Raw genomic sequence first — 24512 nt, 5'->3', positions numbered from 1 at the left:
GCTCAGACTTGTGACATCGAGTCGGTGATCCAACTTCGGTAACTTTCTGCCTTCCATGGTCTCTCAGGCTGAGCTGCCTGCCGGAAGCTGGTCTCAGGGCCTGCTGGAGGCCCCTCCTCTGGTTCACTTTCTGCGGAGACCCCAGCCCACTGCTTGACAAGCTACCTGGCGTAGGGCTGGCTACACAAACTATGTCTGACATGCTGGCTTCTTGCTAAGCCAACCCCATGTTCACTCATGAGATCTCTATTGAGCACCTACTATAATCTCAGTGGTTAGATAGCATCACCAACTCAATGGACATGAGTTTGGGCATACTCCGGGAGACAGTGAAGGACAGGAAGTCTGGTGTGCTGCAGTCCATGGGTTGCAAAGAGTTGGACACGACTCAGCACCTGAACAACAACAACAATCTCAGTGAACACTCTGCTTTCATGAGAGGTTACAGCCCAGCGAGAGAGAGAAACAATTACCATCAAAGTAACTGGATTAAGGTAGAGTTAGACACTGAGATCCTTTCAGTCAAGAGGAGGAACAGGGTGCTGCAGGTGGGACGATGGCAGGGAGCGTTGTCTCTTCTATGAGCTGCTGTTTACGGGGACTGGACGCAGGAAGGGATGGGGCGGGGGCATCGGGGTTCTGTGGAAGTGGCAGCTGTGAGAACAGGCGGGACTCGGGGGCTGGAGAGGGGCTCGCATCAGCGTGAGCGGAGAGCAGATGTCGCTGCTGCACTGGAAGGCAAATCCCCCAGCTTATTTGGTGGTGTGGTTGACAGATAAGCAGCTCTAGCAACCCCTGACCTTTGAGCCTGTGTCTGTTTGTTATCTCTCCTGGGGCTTCAGGCTGCTTTCCGGACTCTGGTTTGCCCTTTGACCTGCCGAGCAGAGTTAGAGGTGTCATTTTATCCCTGGAGGGCCAGCCAATTCGGGGGCTCCCCATTTGTCCTTAGTGTTGATTTTACTGTGCCTTTTTTTGAAAAAGTGTTTTAACTTATTTATTTATTTTTTGGCTGTGGTGCTTGGCATGTGGGATCTTAGTTCCCCAACCAGGGTTTGAACCCGTGTTCCCTGCCATGGTAGCTCAGAGTGTTAACCACTGGACCACCGGGAAGTCCCTATTTTACTTTGCCTTAGAGTTTCATTTCTGCTCGTGGGTCAGGAATCTGCAGCAGGACAGCTTTGAGTTCTTGCGTGGGTGGTGGGTTCTGGAGAGAGGGCTGGCCCTCTCAGGCAGCTGTGAGTCTGGGGGCTGCAGAAGAAGCTGCAGCGGGATGTCACCCACTGACACCATTAAGCGTCCCGAGGAATATGGGTTTCCAGACGCGGTCTCCGGGAACACTCCGCTCTGCGGAGTCCCTGTCCCCGGGGAGCAGATGGGCCTGTGAGCCCTTGTCTGCCGGGCATGGTAACTCCGAACACTTTCTGTCCAGAAAGTCTCACTGGTAGTTAGGACTCGCATCTATCTGTTTGATTCTTTTCCTCTTGTCCCCACAGGGCAGAGCAGACCAGCCTGTGGCCCTGGCTGCTTGCTGGGGACTTGGGGGCTGGGGTGGGGTGGGGGTCACTTCCTTTCCTCTCCAGAATCCCTTCCCTTCCTACATCGAGATGGGAGAGGCTCTGCTCACAAGATGGGCTGGCTCTGAGGTGGATTTGGCCAATTTTCAGGGAAAGATTTTTCTAGAAGCAATACAGACAATTGTTGTTATTTAGTTGCTAAGTTGTGTCCAACTTTTTTGTGACCCCATGGACTGTAGGCCGCTAGGCTCCTCTGTCCATGGGATTTTCCAAGCAAGTATACTGGAGTGCATTGCCATTTCCCTCTCTAGGGGATCTTCCTGACATTATCTGCCTCCTGAGGAAACATGCTTCACACTCACAAAAGCATTCTTGCCAAAAGATAGCCAGTATCCAAGCAGATTTCTGTTCTGAGCCACCAAACTACAGAAAATACAGGTTTTGCAGGAGCATATTCAGTGACCATACAGGGATGCAATCAGCAAAATCCAGACCGAAAACTATAGGAAAATATGATTTCTTCCACAAATAAATTGCAAGGAAAAAGAGGGTGCATGTACATATACTGATATTTGTAAAAGAAATAATAGGATGTCTAAGAATCCCCTCAAAGTAATCTTTGGTGGGAGTGGGCTTTGGGGGTGTGGGTACAGCTAGTTCTTGGGAGGTGGATGATGGAAGCCTGAGGTTCACCAGAATGACCTTCTGCTCTGTTCTGGTACACGCCTGACATTTTCTATAATGAAAAAATACACGGAGTTTGCCCAAATTTATTTTGATCACAGAGTCCTTTTTCTCCAGGGCATATCACTGCGTGTTTTCAGTTAGTCAATTCAGTCACTCAGTCATGTCTGATTCTTTCTAACCCCATGGACTGCAGCACACCAGGCCTCCCTGTCCATCACCAACTCCCGGAGCTTGCTCAAACTCATGTCCATCGAGTTGTTGATGCCATCCAACCATCTCATCCTCTCTCGTCCCCTTCTCCTCTTGGCTTCAATCTTTCCCAGCACCAGGGTCTTTTCCAATGAGCTGGTTCTTCGCATCAGGGGGGCAAAGTATTGGCGTTTCAGCTTCAGCATCAGTCCTTCCAATGAATATTCAGGACTGATTTCCTTTAGGATGGACTGGTTGGATCTCCTTACAGTCCAAGGGACTCTCAAGAGTCTTCTCCAACACCACAGTTCAAAAGCATCAATTCTTCAGCACTCAGCTTTCTTTATAGTCCAACTCTCATATCCATACATGACTACTGGAAAAATCATAGCTTTGACTATATGGATCTTTGTTGGCAAAGTGATGTCTGTGCTTTTAAATATGCTGTCCAGCTTTTTCATAGCTTTTCTTCCAAGGAGCAAGTGTCTTTGGATTTCATGGCTGCAGTCACAATCTGCAGTAATTTTGGAGCCTGAGAAAATAAAGTTTGTCGTTGTTTCTGTTGTTTCCCCATCTATTCGCCGTGAAGTGATGGAACTGGATGCCATGATCTTTGTGTTTTGAATGTTGAATTTTAAGCCAGCTTTTTCACTCTCATCTTTCACTTTCATCAAGAGTTTCTTTAGTTTTTCTTCACTTTCTGCCACAAGGGTGGTGTCATGTGCATATCTGAGGTTATTGATATTTCTCCCGGCAATCTTGACTCCAGTTTGTGCTTCATCCAGCCTGGCACTTTGCATGATGTACTCTGCATATAAATTAAATAAGCAGGGTGACAATATACAGCCTTGATGTACTCCTTTTCCAATTTGGAACCAGTCTATTGTTCCATGTCCAGTTCTAACTGTTGCTTCCTGACCTGCATACAGATTTCTCAGGTGGCAGGTCAGGTGGTCTGGTATTCCCATCTCTTTAAGAATTTCCCACAGTTTGTTGTGATCCACACAGTCAAAGGCTTCGGCATAGTCAATAAAGCAAAAGTAGATGTTTTTTTGTGGAACTCTTTTGCTTTTTCTATAATCCAACAGATGATGGCAATTTGATCTCTGGTTCCTCTGCCTTTTCTAAATCCAGCTTGAATATTTGGAAGTTTACAGTTCACATACTGTTGAAGCCTGACTTGGAGAATTTTAAGCATTACTTTGCTAGTGTGTGAGATGAGTGCAACTGTGGGGGTAGTTTGAGCATTCTTTGGCATTGCCCTTCTTTTGGATTGGAATGAAAACTGACATTTTCCAGTCCTGTGGCCGCTGCTGAGCTTTCCAAATCCACTGGCATATTGAGTGCATCACTTTCACAGCATCATCTTTCAGGATTTGAAATAGTTCAACTGGAATTCCATCACCTCCACTAGCTTTGTTTGTAGTGATGTTTCCTAAGGCCCAGTTGACTTTACATTCCAAGATGTCTGGTTCTAGGTGAGTGATCACACCATTGTGGTTATCTGTGTAATGAAGATTTTTTTGGGGGGATAGTTCTGTGTATTCTTGCCACCTCTTCTTAATACGTTCAGCTTCTGTTAGGTCCATAGCATTTCTGTCCTTTATTGTGCCCATCTTTGCATGAAATGTTTCCCTGGTATCTCTAATTTTCTTGAAGAGATCTCTAATCTTTCCCATTCAATTGTTTTCCTCTATTTCTTTGCATTGATCTCTGAGGAAGGCTTTCTTATCTCTCCTTGCTATTCTTTGGAACTCTGCATTCAAATGGGTATATATTTCCTTTTCTCCTTTGCCTTACACTTCTCTTCTTTTCTTAGCAATTTGTAAGACCTCCTCAGACAATCATTTTGTGTTTTTGCATTTCTTTTTCTTGGGGATGGTCTTGATCCCTGCTTTCTGTACAATGTCACAAACTTCCATCAATAGTTCTTCAGGCACTCTGTCTGTCAGATCTAATCCCTTGAATCTATTTGTCACTTCCACTGTATAATCATAAGGGATTTGATTTAGGTCATATCTGAATGCTCTAAAGGTTTTCCCTATTTTCTTCAATTTAAGTCTGAATTTGGCAATAAGGAGTTCATGATCTGAGCCACAGTCAGCTCCTGGTCTGGTTTTTGCTGACTGTATAGAGCTTCTCCATCTTTGGCTGCAAAGAATATAATCCATCTGATTTCGGTATTGACTGTCTGATGATGTCCATGTGTAGAGTCATCTCTTGTGTTGTTGGAAGAGGGTGCTTGTTATGACTGTATGTTTTAAGGCTTTCAGTACAGTGGGAAATGCTAAAATGTTTTGAGATCCTTGAAACACTAACCATTTTTGTAAATAGGTTTTCTGGAACCTATTTACCTGCCAATTTTAATCCAGGAACCACAACTGAGAGAGTGTCGTGCCTCTCGGGCTTTTCAGAACATTTTTGGAATAGCTACGGATTGTTCGAAAGTTAGAGGTGATAGGAGGAGGAAGTGAGCCCTTATGATGACTAGCATTCAATGGCTCTCCTGCAGTGTTTTAAGATGTTCGTATGCATTGGCCCTGCGGGCCCTGGGGACATGCTTTCCAAGCACATCACAACAGACCTATGTCACAGCTATCGTTCACACTGATTTCCAGATGGCAAGATGGGGTGCATAGTGGCCCAGGACTGGCAAGCCAGGTACCTCTGACTTGGAACTCCATTCCATTTAGGGCTGTCCGTGTTTGGTCAGTGTCCCGGGGGTGAGCTTGCTGAGGTCATTTGGCATCGTTCAGCCTCCTCGCGTCGCTGTCTCTCTGCAGGGCATGGCGCAGGTGGATGGGGTCCTTCGTCCCGGGGCCGCCCCGGGCCAGCCCTGCATCTTCAAGCTGGTTCTCCTGGGCAGTGGCTCTGTGGGCAAGTCCAGCTTGGCTGTCCGGTATGTGAAGAACGACTTCAAGAGCATCCTGCCGACCGTGGGATGTAAGTGATGGGACGGGGCACCCCTTCCTTAGACCCCTCGTGGGGAAGCCAGGGCTGCTGACCCAGGTGTGGGGCACACGGGAACCAGCCACCTGGGAATTCTCATGCCCTCCTGGAGCCTCAGGCATGCCGGGGGCACGAGGTCCTCCATGGGCCGGTGGGCACGCATGTGGAATCCAGAACTCAACCAGGCTTCAGCTCAGCTGGAAGATTCCAGGGTTGAGTCTGGCGCCGAAGGGTTGGGTATGTGAGAGATTTTATTGGTGGAGGGGGAGCCCAGAAGAAGCACCTGCCACCACGCTCTGCCACCCGACCCCCTAGACAAGCTGGCCTCTCACTCTGGCTGGTTGCCCTCCTACTAAAGCTAGTCCTGTTCTGCCCGGACTCAGTTTACCCTCCTGGCTTGGGTAGGAGGGGGGATGGGTGCTGTCAGAAAGGTTGTCAGGGAGGGAGGCCCCTCTCACTGTGCTGCTTAAAGAGGCTAACGGGTCACAGCCTTCAGAGGGGAAGGACTTTGGAGCATCTGTGGGCAATCAGCCTCCTTCACATCCTGTCTAGGAGTGAAACCCCCCATTTCCCACCTGAAATAGGGAAACCCAACCTGTATTTTGTGTCAGTTTGCTTGGGAGGCAGCCCAACATGCTGGAAAGACACCTAATTTGGAATGAAAGCTTTGGTTTGAAATTTGGACTCGATTATGCACAGTCCCTTGGACTGCAAAGAGATCCAACCCGTCCATCCTAAAGGAAATCAGTCCTGAATATTCATTGAAAGGACTGATGCTGAAGTGGAAACTCCAATACTTTGGCCACCTGATGCGAAGAACTGACTAAATTGCAAAGACCTTGATGCTGGGAAAGATTGAAGGTGGGAGGAGAAGGGGACGACAGAGGATGAGATGGTTGGATGGCATCACCAAAGCAATGGACATGAGTTTGAGCAAGCTCCGGGAGTTGGTGATGGACAGGGAGACCTGGCGTGCTGCAGTCCATGAGGTCACAAAGAGTAGGACACGACTGAGCGGCTGAACTGATACTGGTGGATTAGCCTACCATTTCTCTGCATCCATTCATTCATTCACTCATCTGTGTACTCCCTCTGTCACTTAGCAAGTACCTGCTGGCTGTGGCCTCTGCCCCAGGCCCCTAATAGGTATGGAGGATTTTCTAAATGCCAAGCAGGCACACTGACATAGAAACAAAAAAATTCAATGAACAGCCTTTGGGGGCCCTCAGTCTTCTCAGGACGGTGGTTCCTGAGTCCCTGAGGCATGCAGAGCCAAAAGGACTGGCCAGGGCCAGGCTCCTGGAGTCAGTGGTGGGAAGGGTGGAGCAGGGCGCGGGGCTGGCCATGGGATGGAGCTGTGGGGAGAGGACTGTGGATTCAGGCCCGCTGAGGGTACACAGGGCAACCTCTTCTCCATCAGCAGGAAAGCTGACCCCACTCACCTGTGATACTGGACTGGGCCTTAAAAGAAAAAACACAACGAAGTGCTATGTCTGGCCTCCAGGTGGGTTTTAGTCCAGAGCAGAGACCACAGAAGGGGCCGGGCCGAGCTGGGGTATGGGGGGCCGTGTGCCTGCGTGTGAGCCTAGATCTGGACAAGCTTTCCACGCTGGTCCTCGCTGTCTCCTTCCCCTGAATCTGGATCCAGGTTCACACTCAGGCACACAGCCCTCCATATCCCAGCCCAGCCAGAGGGTTGAGATCCCACCCGTGAGCTCACAGGGCTCTGCCTGTTTTTGTGAATAAGGTTATGTGGGAACACCTGCCCATATCTGTGTATTCTCAGTGGCCCACAACCCTCTGGCTGAGGGGGGTGTGTGTGTGTGTGTGTTAAGTTGCTTTAGTCGTGTTCAACTCTTTGCAACCCTGCGGACTGTAGCCCACCAGGCTCCTCTGTCCAAGAGATTCTCCAGGCGAGAGTACTGGAGTGGGTTGCCATTTCCTCCTCCAGGGGCTCTTCCCAACCCTGGGATCAAACCCATGTCTCTAATATCTCCTGCCCTGGCAGGTGGGCTCTTCCACCGCACGTCTCAGGGGCGTCTCTGGAGGGGTGGTGACATCTAGTGCTTGTGTGCGGATTTGCTGGTGGAACCAGTTTGGACCAGCTGGGCCTTGTGTGAAGCAGGGGAGTCTCCAAGGGTGCTGGGTTTCTGCCCCCTCCACCCCCCTCCCTGCTGAAGGAAACTTTGCTGGAGCCCAGGCGTCCCTGAGGAGTCACCCATGTCATGTTTCCTTCAACCTGGAGGCAGTTCACGACTTTTACAAAAAAAGGGAAGGCTGCAGAGAGGGCTTGAGTGAGCAGGAGCGGCTGTTTAATTAAAAGGTCAAAAAGCACAACCTTTCCTTGTGTTAGCGTTTAGCCGAGACTCCTTTGCATTGGGGCCACCACATGCAAGTTGAAAGAAAAACCCCGGTGAGTTCTTCTGTCAGTCAGTGTCCGCAGGGGGTCCATTCAGCTCAGCGAGAGGAAGGCACACCTGCTTCCAGAGGCTGGGGAGGGGGCCGGGAGGGTCCCCAGGTGTCCCTGCCACTGGGCCCCCTTGTTGAATCTGCGGGGGGGCCAGAGGAAGTCGGAGCCCTGCTTTGCGTCACCATGAAGAGCAGCGAGCCACATGGCCCCGGTTCAGATTATTGGCTGATGAAAATGTGCCAATGTCATCTCCCTCAGCACGTTCCAGAAATGTGAATGGTTCCTGGTTCTTGGTCTGATCCTTCCCCCAGACCCCGGCTTGTTGCCAGTATCATTTTAGGCAAAATCTCCAAGTCTGTTTGCATATCTTGGAAGTTTATCTCTTAATCACTTCGTCTTTACCTGTGAACAGGTAGAAAATGTGGTCAGCAGTTTTCTGAGCAAAGAAGGTAATACATGTGGGGTCTTTTCTGGAGCCAGAGAGTCTGCAGGGCAAGGGTGGAAGTTGGCATCAGTTACCAGCACAGAGGGCCCCCTAGGGGCCTGTCTCTCTCTCTCTCCCAGGAGAGGAGGTGCTGTGGTCTGTAAACAGCCAGCAGCCTCATGTACCACACCATTGTTCCAACTGAAAACCCTGCCCTCCCTGGAAATTTGTTAGGATTTTATTAAATGCATTGATTTACGCTCAAGCATGAGTTGTCATTTTCAGAGTAGAAAAGGAAAATATCAGAAGCTAAGACAGCTAAACAGAGGAAACAAACCTGAGTTTTATGCCCACCTGTCACCCGGCAGTGAGGGCTTTTAGGGTGAAAGCAAAATTGAACTCAGAAGTGTGATGTGGCTTGACAGCAAATAGGCGAAGCATGTGGGCAAAAGGCTGCTGCTCCCGGCCAAAGAGCCGGGGAGCCGGGGAGCCGGGGAGCCGGGGAGAGGGGAGAGGGAGGCGGGGAAGGGATGTCAGGTGTCAGACAGGTGCCTCCTCTCTTTTCTCACGGGTTTAACAACCACACTGGGAAGAGGGCAGTGTTGACTCGTGGTAAGGAAGGAAGCTGGGCTTTCGAAGGTTTAAGGAAATCAGGAAAGCTCTTGCAGCAGATAGCCTCCTTCCTAGGCCCGTACGCGGCCCTCACCCTCATGACGCCAACAGTCCTAGTGGAATTTCATCCTGCTCAGGCTTCCCTGGTGGCTCAGAGGGTGAAGTGTCTGCCCGCAATGCGGGAGACCTGGGTTCGATCCCTGGGTCAGGAAGATCCCCTGGAGAAGGAAATGGCAACCCACTCCAGTACTCTTGCCTGGAGAATCCTATGGATGGAGGAGCCCGGTGGGCTACAGTCCACGGGGCTGCAAAGAGTCACACACGACTGAGCGCCTTCACTTTCACTTTTCTTTTAGGCCTCACAGTAGCCTCTTAGGAGCCGGGAGCTGTCAGTCCTGCTGTTGAGCTGCAGACGGCAGCTTTGGCCTGGTATCGTGGTCTGCTGGGCTGTCGCAGCAGAACAGCACAGACTGGGTACCTTATGCAACAGAGGCTTATTCTCACAGGTGTGGAGGCTGGAAGTCCAAGCGTGAGGGGCTGGCAAAGTAGGTTTCACTCGGAGCCCTCTTTTCTTGGCTTATGGGTAGCTGCCATCCTGGTAACTGGCTGTGTATCTGCATGGCCTCTTCTTTGTGTTTGCAAGGGATGGAGGAGAGAAAGAGAGACAGACAGACAGGGAGAGAGACAGAGACACACACACACAGAGGGAGAGACAGAGAGAGACACACAGAGAAACAGAGAGACAGAACATGATGGGGGTGCATTCTTACAAAGGCACTAACCCCGTTTTGGGGGCCCCACCCTCAGCTGGACTTCCCTTGTAGCTCAGTTGTTATAAAGAATCTGCCTCAATGCAGGAGACCCAGGTTCAATCCTTGGGTCGGGTAGATCCCCTGGAGAAGGGAATGGCAACCCACTCCAGTATTCTTGCCTGGAGAATCCCATGGACAGAGGAGCCTGGCGGGCTACATAGTCCATGGGGCTGCAAGAGTTGGACATGACTGAGCAACTAACCCACCACCCTCAGGACCTCATCTAAGCCAAATCACCTCGCAGAGGCTCCATCTCCGAATACCATCACGCTGAGGGTTAGGGCTTCAACCCACTGAGTCTGGGAGGACAGTCATTCAGTCCATAGCACCTAACAGGTGTATATGACTCCAAGCTTGTGGATGAGCAGAAAAATGCAGGCCATGCAGGCAGAGGCCCCGTCAGCGGCTTCCATTTGGGAGTTGCCCCAGACCAGGTTCTCGTGAGAGAGAGTGGTGATCCTCCCCTTGCTGTGCTAGAATCTCAGCCCCGACGTGTCTCTTACCCTCCATCTGTAGTGGATTGAATCGTGTCCACAATGATACATCCATGTCCTGATCCCCAGTACCTGTGGCTTTACTGGGGAAGAGGGTGTTTGCAGACGTAACTAGTTAAGGCTATTCCTGTATTTTGGGTGCACCGTGAATCCCATGACCAGTGTCCCTGGAACAGGAGAACGCACAGCTGCAGAGGGGATGGCCCTGTGAAGACAGTGGCGGGGGCGGGGGGGGGAGCACCTACAAGCCAGGGCCACCCATCACTGCCACCCCTACCGGGAGCTGGGAGGGGGCGTGGGGCAGAGTCCCTCCCAGAACTTCTGGAAGGAACCAGCCCCGGTGACACCTTGATTTTGAACCTCTGACCCCCAGAACAGAAATAATACCTTTCTGCTGTTTTAAGCCACGCATCGTGTGGTCATTTGTTCTGGCAGTCCCAGGACACTCACACACTGCCCTTGAAGTGAAAGTTTTCATTTCAACCACGAAGCCACATCTGCCAGAACCTCCCAACAAGCCCCCAACCCAGCCCGGGTCTGGGCAGGGCAGCAGCTTCGCCTGAAGCACCCACAGGCTTCTCTGCAGTCTCTGGTTTAGCTCTGTATGTGACACACCCCATATGCTACGGGGCCAGAACACCTTTTTAAAAAAAACATTTATTTTTTTGAAGTATGGTTGATTTGCAGTGTTGTCTTAATTTCTTCTGTACAGAAAAGGGATTCAGTTGTGCCTCCCCCTCGCTTGGCAGCCACAGGCTGTTCTGTGTGTCTTTCTATTTCTTAGATGAGCTCATTTGTGTCGTAGTTTAGAGTCTGCATTATGTGATGTCATGTAATATTGGTCCTTATCCATCTGACTTCCTTCACTGAGTATAATAATCTCCAGGTCCATCCATGTTGCTGCAGGCAGCATGATTCCATTCTTTTTTACGGCTGAGTAATATTCCATTTTATATATGTACCACATCTTCTTTATCCGTTCATCTGTTGATGGACATCTAGGTTGCTTCCAGGCCCTGGCTATTGTAAAGAATGCTGCTGTGAACGTTGGGATGCACCTATCTTTTCTAATTAGAGCTTTTTTCTTTTCTGGATACATGCCCAGGAGTGGGATTGCTGGATCATATGGTAGCTCTATTTTTACGTTTTTTGAGGAACGTCCACGCTGTTTTCCATAGTGGCTGCACCAATTTACATTCTGGGGACAAAATGTCTTGGTGTTACTAATTAGCTCCCTTAAAGTCACGTCACTTGGGAAAGCTCTGGGAAGGGGAAAAGCAATCTTCACGTGAAAGGTGGATTGCCCAGGATGTCAAATGGAAGGTTTGGGGTAGTTCTTTCATTGTGTGTGATCATTAAGCAGAGACACAGATGCATAAAAGTCCAGGTGCCCGCTGCCCGCAGGGGTGACAGGTGAGAACACAGACGTCTACCTGCAGTGAGTGCGTGTGGAGCACAGGATAGGCTACCATAGTCTGCCTCCTGGGGAAGGGGGGCCCAGCGGCACCCTGAGGGCCGACACTCAAAGACCCCAGTGGGCTTGTCAGGAGGTGGGGAAGAGGAAGGATTCTAAGCAGAGTTGTCAGTGGAGATGGGAAGTCGGGAGGCAGAGGTGTGGATGAGGCTGGGAGGTTAGCAGGAGGCCAGGAAGGATTCAGGGGAGGAGATGAGTGACCGTCAGTTGCATTGCTGGACACCCATGGGGACGTGCGGACCCCTGGTTGCCAGAGACCCTTCCATGCCACACGTGGTCCAGAGGATTTGAGTAGGACCCTAGAGTCCATCTTCCCACACAAAGCCTCTGTGTAATCTACAAGCAAGTTCCTTGTAACTCTGCTTCTTCTGGAAACTGCCACCTTCCAGAAGAGGTGTTTGCTGAGCCTTGCCCACAGAGGGTGCCAGGGAGCATGGGGCTGTCTGTCTCCCACTGGTGAGCTGAGCCCAGGCTGAGCTGTGGATAAGGACCTCGTTCTTCAGGCAAAGGTCGCTCTGGGCTTCTGTTTCAGGTGCGTTCTTCACCAAGGTGGTGGACTTGGGGGCCGCGTGTCTGAAGTTTGAGATCTGGGACACGGCTGGTCAGGAGAAGTACCACAGCGTCTGCCGCCTCTACTTCAGGGGCGCCAACGCTGCGCTTTTGGTGTATGACATCACCAGGAAGGTGAGGCTCACCTTGGCGTGTCCCTGCCCTCCCAGGTATGAGGAGGCTATCTTCCGGAGGCATCATGTGAAAGGCCTGGGCTGGTCCTTTATATTAAAATCATGATAACCAGTGGAGAATCCTTCAGTGAAAGTTGGTCCAGCAAGCCCTCCCTGACCACCCCTCTTCCTGCTGCACAGTTGGGTTTGTGGCGCTCTGTGGTCCTCTTTCTGGAGCATCACTATCCATCACTCATGATTCCTTGGGGGGGTCAGTTGGACCGTATTTTACATGGGGTGGCCACCGACACCTGCCTTGTCTTTTCTGGGACGGCTGAGGAAGAACACCAAGTCTGCCTGACGGTCCCGTTTTCCTTTTTCAGGATTCCTTTTGCAAAGTGCAGCAGTGGCTGAAGGACCTGGAGGAGGAGTTCCACCCTGGAGAGGTCGTGGTGATGCTGGTCGGCAACAAGACAGACCTGGGAGAGGAGCGGGAGGTGACCTTTGAGGTGGGTCTGGAGACAGTCATCAATCTCAGTAGGGGAGATGGGAGGGACCCCAGACACACGTGACCACCCACTTGCACAGCCACACGCGCACACACAACTCCCAATTCAGTTTCCTTCCTGGGCCAAGGTTTCTGATCTCTCCTGGGAAGGCCAGACCCAGAGATGGTGGCTCCCAGCTGTGGGGAGAGCCCTGGGCATCACCATAGACCCCACACCCCCTGGGCACCGAGGCCTGGGAGGAGCAGGCAGCACCAGGAATAAGGAAACCATGGCCCTCCCCACCCTCTCCCCCTGTGAGTAATGTGGGTTGCAGGTCTTCATCTTTGTGTTCGACAAACTGTTCAAGAAGTACGTGCTAAGTTGCTCAGTCATGTCCGACTCTGTGAGACTCCATGGACTGTAGCCCAGCAGGCTCCTCTGTCGTGGGGCTTTCCAGGTGAGATACTGGACTGGGTTGCCATTTCCTCCTCCAGGTTCAAGAAGGGGCAAACCCACATTTATTTGCTAGGAAATTAGCAAGGAGCAGAGGACTCAGAAGGTGCAGTTCTTCTGTAAAACGACTGAGAGCAGAAAAGGTGCTCAGGGAGGTGAGCTTGCGAAGTGCTGGGAGCCTGGAGCAGGGAGCACGGGTCCGTGTGTGTGTCCGTGTGTTACAGGTGTGTGTGTCTCTGTGTGTATAGGTGTGTCTCTTTGTGTGTATAGGTATGTGTGTCTCTATGTGTGTGTATGGGAGAGAGTGTGTGTAGGAGGCAATGTGGTGTCTGTGTGTAGGAGGTGTGTGTCTCTGTGTATGTACAGGTGTGTGTGTGTAGGAGGTAAGGTGGTGTCTGTGTATAGGTGTGTGTCTCTTTGTGTGTACAAGTGTGTGTGTCTCTGTGTGTGTGTGTATAGATATGTGTGTGTAGGAGGTAAGGTGGTGTTTGTGTATAGGTGTGTGTCTCTCTGTGTGTACAGCTGTGTATATCTCTGTGTGTGTATAGGTGTGTGTGTGTAGGAGGTAAGGCGGTGTCTGTGTATAGGTGTGTGTCTCTCTGTGTGTACAGGTGTGCGTGTGTGTGTCTCTGTGTGTACATGTGTGTGTGTGCGTAGGAGGTAAGGTGGTGTCTGTGTACAGATGTGAGTGTCTGTGAACAGGTGTGTGTGTCTCTGTGCACAGATGTGTGTGTCTGTGTGTGTAAGAGGTAAGGTGGTGTCTGTGTGGACAGGTGTGTGTGTCTCTGTGTGTGTTCAGGTGTCTGTGTGTGTAGAAGGTAAGGTGGTGTCTGTGTGTACAGGTGTGTCTCTCTATGTGAACAGGTGTGTGTCTCCATGTGTGCACAGGTGTGTGTGTAGGAGGTGAGGTGGTGTCTGTGTGTAGATGTGTGGGGTGGGTTTAGGAGAGGTGGAGGGGCAGATGAAGGGAGAGGGTGCTGGGTGGCAGGGGGTAGGGAGGGGAGGGAGGCTGGAGGCAGGGGGCTGCCAGAGAAGCCCCATACTGCCCTGGGGCTCAGTGGCCGAGCCCCCCGTTGTGGTGGTGGTGGGCTCAGGGGCGGGGATATGATGGGTGACTTAGAAAGAACATGAGGAGGACAGGTCAGGCTGAGGGGGTGATGGGACCCAGGTGGGGAGACCTTCAGGGAGGCCAGGGGTGCAGCTCTGGGGCGGACGGGGCCTCCTCTCTGCTCCCCCAGGACCCCTGCCCTGGGCTCGGCCAGCCTGTGGGTGGGGGACCCCATGGCTTAGACTGCACGGGAGCCGCCACCCCGGGGCCTGGGCTGTTGACCCTGGGACCCCAGACCCCACCCTGGCCTCTTCTTCACTCCCAGCTCCCGCAGGCTGGGCCTTGGGCTGGGGGTGGGGGGACAGAGTGCACAGACCCCCGAGCTGCAGGTGCCTTGGTTGGGTGGAGGCCAGGCTGACCAGCGGGCAGTGAAGCTTTCACAGTAATTTGGGGGCTTTTCATCTTAAAATAATTCCAGCAGTACAGAACTTATTGCAGAAACAGTACAGATAGTCCCTGTCTGCCCTTCCCCAGCTCCCCAGGTACGAACAACTTACTTACGGAAGCACAGCAAGTGAAAGTGAAAGTCGCTCAGTCGTGTCCGACTCTCTGTGACCCCATGGACTATACAGTCCATGGAATTCTCCAGGCCAGAATACTGGAGTGGGTAACCTTTCCCTTTTCCAGGGGGATCTTCCCAACCCAGGGATCGAACCCGGATCTCCTACATTGGAGGCAGATTCTTTATCAGCTGAGCCACAAGGGAAGCCCGAGAATGCTGGAGTGGGCAGCCTATCCCTTCTCCAGCGGATCTTCCCGACCCAGGGATTGAACCGGGATCTCCTGCACTGCAGGTGAATTCTTTACCAGCTGAGCTCTCAGGGAAGCCATTAAGCACAGAATGATGAGCAAATCAGGAAACAAACAGCCACACAATGCTCTTAGCTCAGATTGTATCACTTTTCCACTATGGTCCTCTCCCTGGTTCAGGGAGCTCTGCTCCTGAATCTGGCCACTGAGAAATCCCCCACCCCAGTGGGCATTGTCCCTCCTGCCCCGTTATTCTTTGAGGTCTTTCTTCCTTCCTGGCTGGCCAGGAATGGCTGGCCAAGTCGTTCCTGGTTCATCTTGCCCTTTCCCAGCCCCAGCCCTGGAAATCATTTCCCTGAGGAACACTGGTTCCTTGTGTGGGGGAATGAATTTAGGAGCCAGGGTCTCTGCACTGGATGTTCTCATTCCATGGGCAGTGCGATAACCATGAACCCCATCCTGGGGCACCTCAAGGACAGACTGGCAGATGGAAGGGTGAGGACCTGCAATTTAGGGGCTAGAGGCTGCCGGGGTCCAGCCCCGGTGGATCCAGGGAATTCGAAGCAGGGACGGCGTTGGCGAGGGAAAAACTTATTTATTTATTAACATAAGATTAGATTAGGAAGAAATAGTGTAGTAGGACAATTAAGTGGAGAGAAGAGGCTGATTAACTTGGGTTACGTGGAAAACCAATAAAGCGCCAGACAAGGAGCTTGCACCACCTACGCTAGGCCACCGGCGTCCGTTTGAATATCGGAGAGTGCCCCGCCTTGGGCTCCCTCTCTTACGGATCTTAGAAGCCGGGACAAGTAAGTAGACATGGTGAGCCTCCACGCCCTAGATGGGAATTCAGCCTGAAATTAGAGTAAAGAGGAGACACAGGGGAAACCAGTCCTTCCAATGACTGGCCCCGCCTCTATTGCCTAGAAAGGCCTTTTATACCTTTTTGATTGTACATAGAGATCAATGGGTAATACAAAATTATGTAGCGTTAGCAGCCCAGACTCTTTCTGTATATCTTTTTGTATACAAAAGGTCTCAGGTGGTTTACACTATCTTCTGGCCAAGAGGCTTGCTAACACTTTTTGGCTCTCTTCCTTAATGAATGTTAATTTCGTTTCCCCTAAGTGTTTTTCTTTAATCTGCATCTCCTTAAAGCACTAAAGTTACATCTCTATAGAACAAAGGCGCAGTGGGTTATAACAAAGAAGGTACTTAACTCAGAGATCTAATGTTGCTAATACCTGGTCTACTACTTGTTTTTCTATACACCAACTATATCTAAAAATAAAGGATATGAAAATTTGGCAGCAAGTATTGGCTCAACAATGAAATGCTTAATCAGTTTCATTCTAATGATCTTGACACCTCGGAAGCCTCTGCATTCCTAGGATGTTTTAAGCTTCCTGTGCCTCTCGAGGTTGGGAGACTGTAAACAATCACATGTGCAGCTGTACAGTCCTGCAGGCAGGCTAGAAAGCCACCAGAGGGGTTTTGGGACTGAAACACTCGTATTATGCCCAGGAGATTTATTACCTAAAAGCTCTAAATTAACTTTTCTCCCAGAAAAAGGTGGTGGGGGGACAGCCCCCTGTTAATGACAGAAGAGTAGGTGGAAAGCGTAACACAGTAAAGCAGGAGGACTCTGGTCTTGGGGGGTGGATGCTCAGGTAATTCCAGGGGGAACCCCTGAAGTCTGATCACGTCCCTGCGTTTTGTCAGGCTTCCTTCCGCATGACCTTGTCATGGGCGGGATTCCTCACGCTGGCCCCCGGCAAGAGGCCTATTGCACTGAGAGCAAATGCTTAGAGTGACTCCACCTGGAACCCTCAAGCTAGTGGGGGAAAGGCAGATATTTGGGTTTCATTCCGATGACCAGGGGCTTCCCAGGTGGCGCAGTGGTAAAGAATCCCCCTGACAATGTAGGTGATGCAGGAAAAGAGGGTTTGATCCCTGTTGGGACGATCCCCTGGAGGAGGAAATGGCAACACACTCGGGTATTCTTGCCTGGGAAATCCCATGGGCAGAGGAGCCTGGTGGACCGCAGTCTATGAGATTGCAAAGATTTGGACATGACTGAGTGACTGAGCGTGCATGCAGATATGACCAGATGTGAGCTACCCGAAGTCACCAAGTCTTCATCTGTACCAGGTCACGTTGTCCTTTAAAACACAAATGATGATAAGCCATCTCTGTGTCTGGGAGGGGCTGAGAAGCTGGGGAAGGGGGTGGAGTGCAGCTCTGTGGGCCAGGTGAGGAGGGTGGATGCTGCTGGGTGCGATGCTGCAGGCCTGGCTGGCCCAGCCCCCGGGGCCGGCTCAGCCTCAGGCAGGACCGTCTGGGGCCCAAGCTCCTCCTGGGAGGGTCTGGAGGTGAGGGGCCTGCCCAGGGAGGCCCCCAGGTCCTCCTTCATGGACACTTATCCCCTTCTTGGCCACACAAGCAGCCCTGGAGTTTCCCAGCCTCCCTTGCTTCACACACCATCACTCCATGCAGGCCTGACCCCTGTGACAAAAACAAGGAGGGGGAGCAGAGAAGGGCCCGGGGGGCTCCCACCAGGCTGGCCTCACCCCCCCTCCATGTCTCGCTTGCTTTTGGAGTCCCCCACCCCAAGATTCCACGGTGGGAGGGGAGCCTCCCCACAGACCCCACTGGGGGCGCTAGGCTCCCCTTCCAGTGAGCGCCACACCCCACTCCTGGCCCCGCTGCCCACCTCCCCCAGGAGCCCCAGTAACAGGACGTGAGGAATGAGGTTCTCCGCTGGTGTAACTGTCCCGTGGTCTTTCTGGGATTAATGTGGACTTTCCATGGTCACTTCCTCCAGGAAGGGAAGGAGTTTGCAGAGAGCAAGGGGCTGCTGTTCATGGAAACCTCGGCCAAACAGAACTACCAGGTGGCAGAGGTCTTCAACGCCGTCGGTGAGTGACCAGCCCCCCGCCCAGGAGCCAGAGGTGGGGTGGGGTAGGGTGGGGGGGTGCACCTTCTTCAAATGGGTCTTCTCTGGCCTCCTGAGGCCCAGCCGAATGTTGCCAGGGGCCTGGAAGGCGCACAGGAGTCAAGGGCGCCTGTTTCCTGGTTCCCGGAGAGCATGAGGGAGGGGGGTCTCCAGGGGCTGCCAAGGGTGCAGGAGCTGTGCTGGGCTGGGGGGCTTCCCTCCCAGCTGGGCTTCCCCCTCCTGTCATCCACAGCCCGGGAGCTTTTGCGGAGAGAAGAGAGCAAGGAGGGCCAGAGGCAGTGGAGAGACGCCCCGCTGACCCTGAGTGAGCGGCCCTTGCGGCCTGGCCGATGCTGTGCCCACTAGAAGCGGCCGCTCCTGGGGCAGCTGCGGGGAAGCGGGTACTCCCAGCCCGCGCCCCGGCGGTCCTCTGAGTGAGCTCCAGCCAGCTCCGTGGTGACGGCGGTGCTGACCCGGGTCCACCGTCGAGCCCGGCGCATGCCTGAGTCCTCGAGGCGCAGGAAGCCGGCATTCCTTAGGATAATCGCCTCCCAAGGTCGTGGGAGTCCTTTGGGAGACGTTTGTGTCTCCAGGGGCCTCCAGAGGGTGGGGGCTCCACGTCCCCAGATGTCAGATTCCGCCTAAATCCCAGATGTCCTGGGGGTGGGCATGCCTGACCCTGCCTGGAGGTGCCCTCCTCAGCTGCCTGGCCACCAGGCAGTGAAGGAGGGGAAATCAGCTGGCAGGGACTTGGCTCTGGGCAGGAGGCCGCCCGGGGTGGGCTGGGGGGTTTCCCCTGCTCCTAGGACAGGGAAGAGGGGTCAGCAAGCCCCACTGGAGTGGACTATGTCATCACCGGACCTCTGTGAGGGTCCCTGAGGGGTGCAGCTGGGGGTGGGGTGGGGCCCCACTGTCCGCTTCTCGGGGTGACTATGAGGACCAGACGCTTGGGCCCATAGGCTTGAGGACTCGGATTTCAAGCGGAGGGATACCTTGTTCTGCTCCAGTGAGTTTTTCTCCTAAAAGTAAACCCCTTTCTTGCACATGGTCTCTGGTGAGTTTGTAGGTGGGGGTTGTCACACACGTCCCCTGAGGGCCCCCAGGCGGGGCGGCAGTGGCTGCGGTGGGCACAGGGCATCTTTCGGGCGGAGACGCGTCGCGGGCTCGCCTGGTTCCTCCCTTTAGAGAGGCCAACGGCCCCATGAAGGTAGTTCAAAGGTGGCTTACTACTGGGGAGGTGGTAATGCTGGTCCCCCTCTGGGACTGTGATAAGCAGGTGAGAAATTTTAAATAAGAAGCCACTGTCATCCCCCTCCCCCCAAAAAGTGGCTTCACTTTGTCAACTGTAAGGACCAACAGGACAAACGTAAGCGGCCTTCCCTGTTGATGCCGAGCCCCTTGACGTCCCCCAAACGCGCGTTTCTTTCCTAGACAATGTCCAGGTGAAGCCTGGCCGCTTTCTGCTGCGAGCCCTGCAGATTCTGGCTGCAGTGAAGTGTCCTATACGACCGCTCCCTTGAAGATGGAGCGAGTGAGACGGGGGCCCTGGCTGTGTCAGGCCGCTTCCCGTGAGCTGTTTCCTCGCTCGGGGTAGCGGGGCTGGGTGGCTTAGTCACCAATGTCCTGTCCGACTCTGGAGACCCCGTGGACCAGGCTCCTCTGTCCCCGGGATTTTCCAGGCAAGAACACGGGAGGGGGTTGCCATTTCCTTCTCCAGGGGATCCTCCCGATTCAGGGATTGAACCGGGGTGTCCTGCGCTGCAGGTAGTCTCCTGCATTGCAGGCAGACTCTTTACTGCCGAGCCACCAGGGGAGCGGGCTGGGTTGAGACTCCCCCCGCGGAGACCACTTTGGAGGTGGCGGGCGGCTGAGGTTGCCTCTAGCCACTAGATGGCACTCCAGCTTCGCTGAAGCAAACCCCGCCGCTCCAGGTCTAGAGAGTTGCTTTGCTGCACAACGGATGCCTTTCAGAGGACTGTGGACCCATCCATGATGAAACAGGAAGTGAGCAAATCATGCTGAAGTAGGATGCCCATATACGTGATTGCTTTCCTCCGGAATTTATTATTAAAGCATATTCTTTGACTCATCGCCACCTCCCTCCTTCATGCCTCCCTCCCTCCCCGCAGGATGGGATGCGGTGCATGGTGACCCTGGAGCCTGGGGTCCCCATTGCCAGGTGTGATTGCCCCTTTCCCTCACCTTCTCCCCCACGAGGCAGGTGGGGCTCAGCCCTGGAATCACCTGGAAGCCTCTGTAGACGGTATCCCTGAGCCCACCAGCTCCGTGTTAGATCTGTCTGCAGGGCGGCGTGGGCCCTGGGAGGTCTAGACCCACCCAGTGACCTAATATTCAGACACGGGGAGCTCTGCGGTGAGGGCAGGGGTTCTGCCTGTCTGTCCTCGCATGGGGCTCCCAGTGCCTGGTACGATTCTGGCATATGCCAGGCACTCAGCAACTGTGTCCCAGGAGAGGACTGAAGCTATTTTCCCCAGCATTGTAAAGAAAAGGCAGGTTTTTGCTAGAAACAGCCTCCGCCACACCCAGGGACAGGTGCTTCTGGAGCCGTCTGTGTCTGCTGCACAAACCTGAGCTTAGCGCGCCCTGGACTGTGAGGTCATGGTGGGCGTGGAGCCTGGAGGGAGATGAGTCCCTGGGGTTGCGGGTGTTCCGGGCCCAGATTCTCCGGGGTAAACAGCCCTGGGGGAGTCCAGTCTGTGAGCTCTCTCCTGTCTGCAGCTGGGGAAGCCGTTCCAGCCCTTTTCACGAGCCACAGTCTGTGTGTGTGTGCACACACACGTGTGTGTGCTCGTGGTGGAGGCAGGAGGCACAGCAGAGCTGAGAAGCAGCCTCCGGGAGCTACCCTGCTTCCTGCTTGTGGTCCTGACCTTCCGACCCGGCCCCCTCCTCCCGGCGTCTGTTTCTAGCTCCTCCTCCTTCTCCCCTGGAAGAGTCCCCTGTGCCCGGAGGGGCTGACTCAGGAATCCATTCTTTTCCTTTTAAAATAGTCCCTTTTCAGAGGCCACATTTAGAACAACTTGAAATCATCTTACCATTTGTAAGATGTTGAATGAAAAGAAAAAAAAGGAAGAAAGGGGAAAAAGGAAAAATACCTCCTTTAGAAGAATCTGCTCAGGAGGAAAGAATCAGAGAATCAGCATTGTGCAGCCCATGGAGGACAGCTGGTCTCAGCAAGGGTACCCGGGGGCCCGAGTCCATGGCCGGGAACTCTTTGGGAGACAGGCTGCTGTCACGGGGCCCCACGACTTCTGAAGACGGTTTCTGAGCAGGCGGGAACCGAGGGGGTCTTACAGTCTGCAAAGGTCAGGCTTGGCTCCTGTCGGAGTGGGACCTGGAGCCCACCGCCAGATACCATGCTGTAGGACAGACACGGAGCGTTCATGCCTCAGCGATGGCTGAGCCCCACTCTGCCCTTGGACCTAACTGCTCAGATGACAGGAAATACAGGGGCAGGACGGACGGAGGAAGTCAGAGCGCTTGGGGGAGCAGGCGCGCACGTGCGGCGTGTGGATCATCCTACTAGGTAACGTGTCTGGGCTCTTGTAAGAGTCGGTGTTGTGACAAAATCAGATGACGGGGGACTAGCGGGAAATAACTAACCATGGCGCTAAATCTAGACTGGACTCTGACTTCCAAAAAAAAAGGCAGCTAAGAGTTCCTTGCCTTATTTGGGGAGTTTTGAGTATGGATGAAAAACTCTATGATATTATGGAATTCTTACAAAATGTTTGAGGCATGATGATAATTTTGTGGTTATGGTGGAGATTGCCCTTCGTTTGAGGAGAAAGATGCAGAAACCTCTAGGGGAAATATGATATCTACAACTCACTTCCAAGGGGTAGAGAGAAGAGGGGAGAGTGTGGGAAAGTAAATGCAGTGATAATCGTGGAAGCTGTTAGTATTTTTATTGAGTAACTCTAGTCATTTTCTGGTGGAACCTTGAGGATGTTCTGTGTATGGTGTCCTGTCATCTGCAAACAGGGCGAGTTTTACTTCTCCTTTTCCGGTCTGGAATCCTTGCCCTTCCATCTTAAAACAAGCGGATCCAAGCCCTTTCCTCTTCCCTCCCCTTCACTTGCTGTCTCCCTCTCCTTTCCTTTCACAGACAAGCCTTTGAAACAATGTCTTTACGTCTTTACGGACTCACTTGTAATGCGATTCTCAGGGTGCTGGAATCGCCCACCATGATCCAAACATTGGCTCATTTTGATCCCCTTATCAGAATTTTGCTCTTGACCCATGTCCTCCTTTTTATATGCTCATTTCTAAGGACTGTGGGCTTCCCTGGTAGCTCAGCTGGTAAAGAATCCGCCTGCAATGCAGAAGACCTGGGTTCAATCCCTGGGTTGGGAAGATCCCCTGGAGAAGCGAAAGGCCCCAGTATTCTGGCCTGGAGAATACCCATGGGCTGTATAGTCCATGTTGTCGCAAGGGGTCGCGAAAAGTCGGATACAACTGAGCCACTTTCACTTTCACTTCTAAGGGCTTGTTACATTTTCTCAGACTCCAGCTATTATAAGTGGAGGGTAGGGACTTCCCTGGCAGTCCAGTGGTTAAGACTCTGTGCTTCCAATGAGCCAGTTCGATTCCCGGTCAGGGAACTAAGAGCCCACATGCCTTGCAGCCAAAAAAAAAAAAAAAAAAAAAATTAAAGGAGGATATTAGGTATCATCATCATATTTTTGAGCTTTCTTGTAGGTTTAAAACTTCCATAGTAGGAGTTTGGAGAATACATAAAGTCTCCCATCTCCCCGACTCTCTGGGCTCAGAAGCTGTGTTCCAGGGGCCGCCCTGACTGGGTACCAGGTGCTGCGTGGCTGGAATCCGGAGCCTTTGCCACACTGATGTTTCCACATCTGCAGCACACGGGGCTGTGAGCTCTTCTATTTAAAGTGCACAGCTGAGCGGCGTTTAGCACGGTCACCACCTTGGCCAAGTCCCAGACACTTTCAGCCCCTAAAGGAAGCCCTGTACCCCTGGAGCAGCCCCCGGCAGCCACCAAACCACTTTCCGCCTGTGGACTTGCCTCCCCAGACCTTTGTGAATAGAGTCACACGTGAGGGGGCCTTTGGTGCCCGGCTTCGGTCGTGTTGGTCCTGTCTTCACGGTTCCTCCACGTGGCACATTAGGAAGAGCGTCACTCCTTTCCGTGGCTGAGTAATAAGCCGTGGTACGTATGCATGGACCGCGTTTTGATATCCACTCATCTGTTGATGGGGGTTGGGGTTTTTTCTACTTTTTTTGGCTGTTGTGCTGCTGGGAACTGTCCTATGTAAGTGTTTGTTTGAACAGCGGTTCTCAGCTCTTGGGGTGTGTCCCCATGGGTGGGAGGGGGTCATGTGGTCACTTTGGATTGAACTGCTTTCCTTGGTTCTCCATGCTTCTGGGCCAGGCCCAGCACCTGCCTGCGCTGGGAGGGGACTGGCCGCATTCCTGTTCCTACGTGCGCGTCCAGCCTGGGGCGGTGCTGACCAGGCAGGAGCTCTCCTTGGGAGGGGACTGGCCCCTGCCCTCCCTCCGGCCTCCCTGGGGCTCAGGAGGGGGCAGCCCTGACCCAGCCCCATCCGGGCGGTCTGGGCTGGTTCAGCCTCCTCCAGCTGGCCAGTGAGCGTGGACGCCCACCTTCCTCTATCTGGGCAAGGCAGCAGGGCCAGGGTCCTGCAGGCTGTCTCTGTGTCCCTGCCCCTGCTGAGTGTGGACGGAAGGAGTCCCAAGGCCTGAGGGTTCCTGAGAACCTGCAGGCAGGGTGCAGGCAGAGGCCTGACGGGCCTGAGCTCTGGGTTCAGAAGCAACTGGTTAAACCTGCCTGCCTGCTCCTGGCCCCAGCACTGGAGGGGTAGGCACACCTTGGGGAAGGGGGTTTATGCTCACAGGGCATCCACACCTGTTGGCAGGTATACAGGGGCTGTGCCACCCAAGCTCAGGACTGAGGTGGGTGTTCCCAGGCCCAGGTTCATGCGAGAACCGGGGCTCCCAGAAGGTAGGGTTGGAGCTTAGTTGTCCTATCAGTGGCTGTGTGCCCCTGACACCAAAGCGAGCTCCGCCTGAAGCGGGACACAAGGATATCCCCGTGTGATTCTAAAGAGACACAAGGTGGGGTTGAAATACTCGAACCCAAGAGTACTGGAAACAAGCACCCCCTGCTTCTTTCTCTTCCATAAGTACCAACAGGGAGGCAAAAAGAACTGCAGCAGAGAGCGGGGCAGGTGAGGCCGAGGGGCCGTGATGCCCTCCCTGGGGACCCTGCACAGTGGCCTCATGCAGTGTGCAGCCTGAGCAACTGGTCAGGGTGGCTTGGGGGGCGGCACGGGCTGCAGGTGGCCAAGGCCGCCCCAGCCCCCTGCTCAGTTCCGGGTGCCCTTGGGTGAGTCCTGGGGCCTCTGGCCTGCTGGGCTCTGAGGGTCCTTCCAGGCTAACGTCCCGTGCGCTCTGTCGCCATGCAGACACGTGTGAACAAGCCAGCTGCTTTTATTAGGACTGGAGGGTAGGTCGCTTGTGGAGGAGGAGGGATGGGGGCCAGGATTCTGCTG

General features: G+C 53.2%; 1 protein-coding gene across 3 annotated transcripts in view; it reads left to right on the top strand.

The window, feature by feature from the left end:
* The window catches only part of RAB17 (RAB17, member RAS oncogene family), a 30969-nt gene extending 12064 nt beyond the window's left edge, over positions 1 to 18905 (top strand). Inside the window, exons 2-8 of one of the 3 annotated variants that reach the window (XM_052637724.1) lie at positions 5174 to 5333; positions 12098 to 12249; positions 12611 to 12736; positions 13210 to 13323; positions 14904 to 15070; positions 17851 to 17944; positions 18215 to 18905. In XM_052637724.1, coding sequence (XP_052493684.1) covers positions 5177 to 5333; positions 12098 to 12249; positions 12611 to 12736; positions 13210 to 13323; positions 14904 to 15070; positions 17851 to 17944; positions 18215 to 18280 — 876 coding nt within the window. In that variant the 5' untranslated portion in view covers positions 5174 to 5176 and the 3' untranslated portion in view covers positions 18281 to 18905. The remainder of the gene's footprint in view (positions 1 to 5173; positions 5334 to 12097; positions 12250 to 12610; positions 12737 to 13209; positions 13324 to 14903; positions 15071 to 17850; positions 17945 to 18214) is intronic. The other 2 variants (XM_052637725.1, XM_052637726.1) reach the window with 2 other exon arrangements.
* The last annotated feature ends 5607 nt before the right edge of the window (positions 18906 to 24512 follow it).

Source organism: Budorcas taxicolor, chromosome 3, assembly GCF_023091745.1.
Source record: "Budorcas taxicolor isolate Tak-1 chromosome 3, Takin1.1, whole genome shotgun sequence".
In the NCBI taxonomy this organism is placed as follows: domain Eukaryota; kingdom Metazoa; phylum Chordata; class Mammalia; order Artiodactyla; family Bovidae; genus Budorcas; species Budorcas taxicolor.
Note: the sequence above shows the minus strand (reverse complement) of the source record. Positions and strands in the feature narration are given on the sequence as shown.